Source organism: Chrysochloris asiatica, unplaced genomic scaffold (assembly GCF_000296735.1).
Source record: "Chrysochloris asiatica unplaced genomic scaffold, ChrAsi1.0 scaffold00297, whole genome shotgun sequence".
Classification (NCBI taxonomy): domain Eukaryota; kingdom Metazoa; phylum Chordata; class Mammalia; order Afrosoricida; family Chrysochloridae; genus Chrysochloris; species Chrysochloris asiatica.
In genome coordinates this window covers 2,850,280-2,858,189 of record NW_006408815.1, presented here as the reverse complement: position 1 = coordinate 2,858,189, position 7,910 = coordinate 2,850,280, and the positions used below count along the sequence as shown (strand labels likewise).

The window sequence follows — 7,910 nt, the reverse complement described above, 5'->3', positions numbered from 1 at the left end:
GCGACCAACAGTGAAAGAAACCCTACTCGGCGGCGATACCACACAGTACCGACTCCTCCAGCAGCTCGGGAGCCCGCGCCTTATATACGTTGCTAAAAATAGCCTGCGAGACCGCCTACCAATCAGATCCGGGGAAATTTCGAATTGAGCCAATAGTAAAGGTTGTGATGGAGAGGCTCGGTCACGCCAGGCGGGGCACTGTGTATTGCAACCGGAGATTGGTCGAAGCTGACATCATAGGCGCTCAACTTCCAGGATGGGTAGTTCGCGATTGGGCTGCTGGTAGAGCCAGCGCAGAGCTAGTCACGTGGGGGGAGGGGAGAAATGGGGGGAGCCAAAGCAGAAGGAGGAGGAGGAGGGAGGGGGGAGAGGCTGGCAGAAGAGCTTTGAATAGGGAAGTTTTGCAGGGGTTACGTTTGCAGTCAGTTCAGTGTTTGCAAATATTGTGTAGGTTCCTGAGCAAGTCTCTGTGATCCAGGAGAATCCGAATTTGAGGCGTCTAATTGCTGTGCAATTGAGTTTGCATGAAACTTTCACCTCCTCTGCAGGAATTGACTCTTGTGATTTCGGGAGAGAGTTTTACATCTCTCTGACTACAGACCATACACCTCCCTATTTTTACAACAGAATTGACTTTATTTTCCAACCCGACATGGATGTACTCCCAATGTGCAGCATCTTCCAGGAACTCCAGATTGTGCATGAAACGGGTTACTTCTCAGCTTTACCATCCCTGGAAGAATATTGGCAACAGGTAAATAGGAATTTTAATATACAAGGCGCTGAGTTAAAAAGAATGCCCAGTGTCCCCGGTACACTGAGTAAGGAATGGATGGAGAAAAAAAAAAAAATTAAGCTTGTGTGTGATTGGAGGTGTATTATTTTTTATTGTTTGGGTAATTTTTTTTTTAAAGGAATGTAATTGATTCTTAAATTTAGTTGTAATGCCTCTGGTTCCGAAGGCACTTGAAATGGCTGTTTACAACCTGAAGCTGTCATTTAAGTAAAGCGGAGCGGCGATTCGTTGTTCCGGGAGTGTTTTTTACCGTTTGGGATCTTAGCGGCAGCCCCCGGAGTGGGACGCCAAACTCCGCAGCTTTGCTTTCGCTCGATCCCGTACCGAGCTTTTGGCAGAAGTTTGTGCTGTACCAGGTCCAAACTCCACAGCTGGATCTTGTCATATGAACTTGTATTTACTGCCAAGGGATTTTTTTTTTTTAAAGGGATTTTGTTTTTGTTTTGCGTTTTTGGTATTTGTACATATACTTTGTAAATTTTTTTAAAAATTGCCAGTGAAGACAGATATCATCTCTTATTTCCTATGCCATTTCCAATTTCTTTCTCTCTTTGGACCCCCTAAGATTTACTTTAAAAATCTGCCTTGTTTTTCTTACCTGCTTCTCTTGTTGACCGGGGGAGGAGGGGAAAAAAAAATGTTTGCACAACCAGTGACTTGTCAGTCATATGACAATGAGCCTGTCCTAATTGTTTCGAGTCTTAGTTTGTCAAGAACCTCGGTTTCCGGCATTTTAGTGGAACTGGATTTTTTTTTTTTCGTTGAAAATTGAAGAAACTTCTTTCTTTAACCCCTTTTAATCTATAGGTTTGCCGGTGAGAAGAGACACCCTGACAGTTTTCCCATTGTCTTTAAAAAGATATTAGGAGGGTTTGCTGTCTTCTGTAGTGTTTTGTTTTTTGTCACCAAGTGAATTACCAGATCAATACTAGCATATTTTGGTGGCTCCAAAACCTAGAAAGCTTTTAAGGCAGATGAAATGCAAAGTGTTGCAACCTTCACATGCCTGCTTAATTGTTCACAATCTTCTCTTGCCTTACTCTTCCCCTCCCCCTTTTCCCTCCTCAAAGAAACTGCTCTTGGTACGTGATTGAAATTGATCTAAGTAGTTTCCTTTAGGCATTTGGGATTTGGGCAAAAAGCCAAACTTGGCTCCTGGTCGCCTTCAGAGGCATTTAAACTCACCAAGAGCTTTGCTCTGGTCCCTAGTGCTCACCACCTAATGGAGATTTTAAATTAGCCCGATTATTAAAGTTTAACAAGATCTCAATAAATGGGCTATCTTTTTTCTTTGGAACATCAATAAAATATATTGCCAACTCTCTTCAGAATATGTTAGTATGCATTGCAACTCAGATGTCTAATTGAGGTGTAAAGGGAAAATCATCCCCACCACCCCCCCTCACCCCCACTTGCTCATGCTTGATATATGATGAGTCTGTGGAGAAAGGGGAAGAATATGTACAATATTATAAGAGACTGCATGTTGCTTGCTAAGAGTGAGGTCTTTGGATAAGCTTTGCTTAAAGCCAGAAAGGTTATCTATCCTGAAAATGATTTGCTTAAACTGAGCAGAGGTTGGTGTAGAAATTTACATGTGTGCAATTGCCTGTCATATATACAACCTTATATGGACAACAGGCAGCTAAACCTGGTACCAGTGAAGGAAGAAATCATGGAATCCTAAAATGTTTCCTACCATTTTTTCTTTTCCAGTGGCTAGAAAGTTTGAAATGGTGGGGGAAGGGGGTGCTGATTTCGGCAATTGTAGCTCCTTGAAAGGTTGGTTGTGGGGGTTTGGGGAGGGGCCCCACTCTGTACAAGACATACTGCATGTCTGTTTGAACCAAGTACTTTTTTGGCCATTGGTCAGAATTTCAAAAGGAAGTCTCCTCTGGCATTGCGTGAAAGAAATAGAGTGATGACTCATACAGTTGTACTCTTGGCCAGTAGATAAAGTTCTTGTTCATTGTGGGACTCCCAGCGGAGCCATTTCCCGTCTTGCATCCTTTACAATAGCATATGGCTCCTCTGGAATGATTTCGCCACTCTTGTTGTTGAAGTTCCTTGTTTTTCTCTGACCACTGTAGAAGTCATTAAAGTTCGGTGGCTGGCTTGGCCCTGCACTTGGAAATGGCATTCTTTGAAAGCCTCTTAGGTCTCTGATACACAGGAAATGGGTGGTTTATCTGCAACTCCATTGATGTCACTGAATACAGATTGTCAGCTAGCTGCTATAGTGCTCCAGTGTGGCATTGTGTTGGCAGCTCTGTTTTCAAGGGAGTCTCTTAGACCACGTTGCTTGCAGTACTGTCTTTCTTTCCTGGTGTATGAATATGTGTCAGCTTGTGAAGGGTGAATGGTTTTGAATTTCTTTAATGAAGATGGTTCTTGAGACTGTCAAATAATCTGGTTAAACCTGTTGTGTGTGTGTGTGGCTGGCTTTCTTTATGTGGTTTACAGGAAACACATTAGAAATATCAGCACTGATGACTGTAAGAAAAATTGGCTCAGAAATCACTCTTTTTGGTTACTTGTCCAACATTTGAAAAAGCCAAGAGAGAATTCATCCAGTGTTGGTCTTTTGTTTTTGTTTTTCATTCTGAATCCCTAACCTGTAATTCCTAGAAACAAATTTCTTCTAACTTCAAGAAAGACACAGATTCTTAATTTTAAAAGATTTTTCAGCCTGCAGTGATCCTTCAACACTTATTTGTTCGTTCATCTTGGCATGCGTTTGGTAACGTGCTTTTGGTTCCATTTTTAGCCATGGTAATAATTACATCCCTTTTCTTATTTTTTGGTTCCTTTTGCACAGACCTGCCTAGAATTGGAACGTTACCTCCAGAGTGAACCCTGTTATGTATCAGCATCGGAAATCAAATTTGACAGCCAGGAAGATCTGTGGACCAAAATCATTCTGGCACGGGAGAAAAAAGAAGAATCTGAACTGAAGATTTCTTCTAGTCCTCAAGAGGACTCTCTAATCAGTCCAAGTTTTAGTTACAATTTAGAGACCAACAGCTTAAATTCGGATGTGAGCAGTGAATCATCTGACAGCTCTGAGGAACTTTCACCTACTACTAAATTTACCTCTGATCCAATAGGTGAAGTTTTAGTCAATTCAGGAAATCTGAGCTCCTCGGTCACGTCCACTCCTCCTTCTTCTCCAGAACTGAGCAGAGAACCATCCCAACTCTGGAATTGTATACCTGGGGACTTGCATTCACCGGGGAAAATCCGTAGTGGGACTGTGGGAAAGCCTGGTGACAAAGGCAGCGGAGATGCCTCTCCAGACGGCAGAAGGAGAGTCCATCGGTGCCATTTCAATGGCTGCAGAAAAGTTTACACCAAAAGCTCCCATTTGAAAGCACATCAGCGCACTCATACAGGTCAGTAACCTCACGCATACCAAAGGAGTTGGGACCCTTGTGGCTGAATACCCTACTGGTGGTATTGCCATTGAATTATACAAACCCTGGGTGAGAGCCCAGAGCTTTGAATGATGCCGTCATAGCAAAGCCTTAGCAGTATTCACAACCTCACTTCCTCATTCTTGCCACAAAAGAGACATGGATCTTTTTGGAGTACAGAGTAGAATCTTAAAGACTGGCCATTTGTGTCGGATGAATGGTTAAGACTTGTCGATTAAACAAACAAGAAACGAAATCTTCTTTGCCATCAACATTCAATTCCTCCACTCACCCCAGTTTATTAAGGATTTATTGTACCCATTCAACCATTTTCCATAGATAATGTTATTGTACCCGTTCAACCATTTTCCATAGATAATGTTATCTGGAGTTGTTCAGGGTCAGGACAGGGAGTCAGTACTAGGCCTGGAGCTCGCTGCTATTTACAGGAAGAGTGACTGATATACTCTGTAGTAAGCAATAGTTCGAAACTACCAGCTGTTCCACTGGAGAAAGATGAGGCTTTCTGCTCCCGTAAAGATTTACAACCTCGGAAACCCTGTATAGGGTTGCTATGAGTCGGTACTGACTTCATGGCACATAACAACAAAGCAGTATTGATCAGGGCAGATGTATGAAGATTTTCTCTGTGTATAGCACCGTGTAGTGTGCAACCTTTGTTTTCTTATTATATTTAAAAAATAATCTTAATGGGTTACTACAACATTAATGGGTTCCATTGACGACTACTATAGTGGTCTCAGATTATTGGTTATGAATCAGAGAAATTTTGGAGTTAATTTTGAAGGATTTGGAAGAAATTTTGGAAGGATTTTAGCAATTGATTCATTCAGATGCGTATCTTACAAATAAGGAAAGGAGGTTTCCATGAGATCAAGTCAGGGCCTTAAAAATGAGTGATGACCGAGCTGAGATTAGGACTCCGGGATGTGGAAGGAAAATCAGACCAGTGTCTGTCCCAATACGGAACTCTACAGTTGTCTTGAAATTTTTTTGCATTCTTGGGTGACACTCTTATTGAATTTTTATTTGTAATTTGACCAAGGAGGAAAGTTCATTTGGTGATTTGATTGCCATTTAGAGATTTATTTAAAACCCTTGGAGTGGGGTTTCACAAAAACGCATGACTTCAGTTGTGGAGAAATGTAGAAAGTCCCAAAGGAAACTACAAAGACTCATTCCACAGGGAAGTGAGTAAGGAACAAAATAAGTACTTGAGAGGAACAGTTACCATGGAGAAAGCAATAAAACCCTGCCCCTGACAAGGTTGTTGGTCCACTAAGCTGACACATCATCTTCTAAGTATTTCACCAATATGAGTAATTGTCATTCTTACATGCTTCCTTTGATTGCAACAATGTGGCTTTTGCCAAACCTGGGGTCTTTGTCCACACTTGATTACTGAGACAGATCAGAAAAGAGCTGGTTCTGGTCACCTTATTAGGAGATACTATCCTTTATTCAAGTGTGACATGAATGAATCCTTGACATCTCTCAGACCCTGAACTTGTAAATGAATTAATTTGCCTATTGCCAGCACACTGTTGTTGTAATACCCATATTCCGTCACTGTTTCAGTGAAGTCATGGCTAACTTATCACGTGTTTTCTTTATAGGAGAAAAGCCTTACAGATGCTCATGGGAAGGATGCGAGTGGCGTTTTGCAAGAAGTGATGAGTTAACCAGACACTTCAGAAAGCACACCGGTGCCAAGCCTTTTAAATGTTCTCACTGTGACAGGTACATGAATTAGGTTGACATTTGCAGAGGCACAGGTTCAAGTTACACAGTAACCAGAATGTAGTAGTAAAGGAAGAATTATTCTCCCTGGAGTTGATTAACATTTTTTTTTTTTCACATCTAAGACTTTAAAAAAAAAAAAGTCTAAAAGACTGGCTTCCCAAATTAGGAAGTTTTTGTACCACATGTGCATGAAAGTAAAATAATTCCACTGATCCTTTTTGAAGATAGCTCTTCAACAATCTTCAAATTAAGGTTCTCCTAGGGAGTCCTGGTGTGGCGCTGTGGGTTATTGCACCAGACTGCAAAACTGTTTGAACCGCAAGGTTGGCAGTTCAAGCTCACTAGATGCTGCTTGGAAACCCTGTATAGGGTTGCTATGGGTCGGAACAGACTCAGCAGCACTTAAAAACAACAGCAAGGAACTCAGCAAATGGTGAGCATGAACTGCCAACCTTGCAGTTCACATGGCTTTGCAGTCGGTGCATTAATCCACAGTTTTGGCGCTGTGGGTTAATGCCCTATACAGGGTTGCTATGGGTCAAAACCAACTCGAAGGCACTTAACAACAACAGCAACAATAGTAGGGACTCAGTAATTGCTGAATTAAGGCTTCATTTCATTGATGGTTCATTTCCTGTCCATATAAAACTTACCTGCTAATGAGTCAGAGAAGATGCTCACCTTTCCCTCCAGTGGAGATGAAGAATTAGTTGTATGTGGAGAAGTGAGGCAGTTGTTTTTCCAAGTGAGTGATGTCTACCTAACTTTTTGTGTTTAATTTCCTCTTGCAGGTGTTTTTCCAGGTCCGATCACCTGGCCCTTCACATGAAGAGACACCTCTGAGAGAACAGAGAGGTGAATCCTGTGGGCTAAAAGGCGTCAAGGCTGAGACCCGGCCTTGGAAGGAGGGATGCGTGTTCCAGCCAAAGCATGCCATTTTGCACCCTACCCAGTTGCCTCCAGGACCTCTACTTGGAAGGTCTTTTGAGGGCTAAAAAAGTCATGTAAGAAGCGGCATAGCAACCATGGTGCATGATGTTTGGGTGATCCTGGACTCGTCACTGGTACCTAACCTTCTGAGTGGCTCCTAAGCCTTTGCCGTGAGCATGTGCACTGAGAATGTTAATGGGTGGGTTGACTGTATGTTGAGGATCTATTACTGACTGTATGATGAGGCTGACTTTTTTTCCTTGTGGTAGCGGAACTGCAAGAGACAGGAAAAAAGGAGTTTGAATGTTTTGTGTGTAAGGAGTATACCATGAGATGAAATGACCACCAATCATTTCTTGGGGGGTAGGGGTATCTGCACCTTAGAAAAAAATTTTAAAAAGAAGGAAAAATATGGAGGGCGGGGGTGGGCGGTCAGGACCCCTGAGTGATGAGTGGGTGTGGGGAGGGGGGGTAGTCCCTCTCCCGTGTGAGAGGAGCTTCTGGTGTTTGGTGCAGCTATTGAACGTGCAATGTGTCAAGTAGCTTGTTTTACTTGCTACAGAGCTCATTTGTAATCCATTGTATAAGCTGTGTATTTACAGATATAACACAATTATAACTTTTCCTTATAATACAAAAAAAAAAAAAATGCATGGTTCTGGGGAACTCTATGCTTTTCCATTTTAAAATCAGGACTGCAATTTTAATTCCAGTGAATGAGCAGCTAAGATACAATTTGTCTAATAGGGTGATTCCTAGCCATCCGACCTGGCAACCTAGTCCCCACCACCACCTCCACACTCCTCTTCAATTTTGTAACACTGCCCTTCCAGAAAGGTGTGCAGATTGATTTTTTAAATGATTGTGAATTTGAATTACCTTTTTGGACAAATTTGTGATGGCCCTTTGAAGATATTGGACACAGGTTGGAGTGTCAAAAAAGCCAGGGTTGGGAATTGCTGGTCTAATGTTACATTAGATGAAGAACCTAAAAATTTTCTCAGTTG

The 7,910-nt window shown here is 42.1% G+C and overlaps 1 protein-coding gene across 2 annotated transcripts; it reads left to right on the top strand.

Annotated features, from left to right (window-relative positions):
* Nucleotides 1-613: 613 nt before the first annotated feature.
* Nucleotides 614-7,294, top strand: KLF6 (Kruppel-like factor 6). Of its 2 annotated transcripts, none has more exons than XM_006874741.1 (4): nt 614-754; nt 3,615-4,188; nt 5,847-5,970; nt 6,765-7,294. In XM_006874741.1, exons 1-4 carry the CDS (start codon nt 653-655, stop codon nt 6,814-6,816), a joined length of 852 nt encoding a protein of 283 aa, XP_006874803.1. In that variant the 5' UTR covers nt 614-652; the 3' UTR covers nt 6,817-7,294. The 2 variants fall into 2 exon arrangements, with proteins under 2 accessions (XP_006874803.1, XP_006874802.1); XM_006874740.1 differs by having other exon boundaries at nt 653-754; nt 3,615-4,062; nt 6,765-6,825.
* Nucleotides 7,295-7,910: the final 616 nt, after the last annotated feature.

Coding starts and splice junctions, on each gene's coding strand:
- KLF6 (XM_006874741.1), top strand. CDS start 653: ATGGATGTACTCCCAATGTGCAGCATCTTCCAGGAACTCCAGATTGTG. Junction 4,189..5,846: donor ACATCAGCGCACTCATACAG/GTCAGTAACCTC, acceptor TTTTCTTTATAG/GAGAAAAGCCTTACAGATGC. Junction 5,971..6,764: donor AAATGTTCTCACTGTGACAG/GTACATGAATTA, acceptor TTCCTCTTGCAG/GTGTTTTTCCAGGTCCGATC.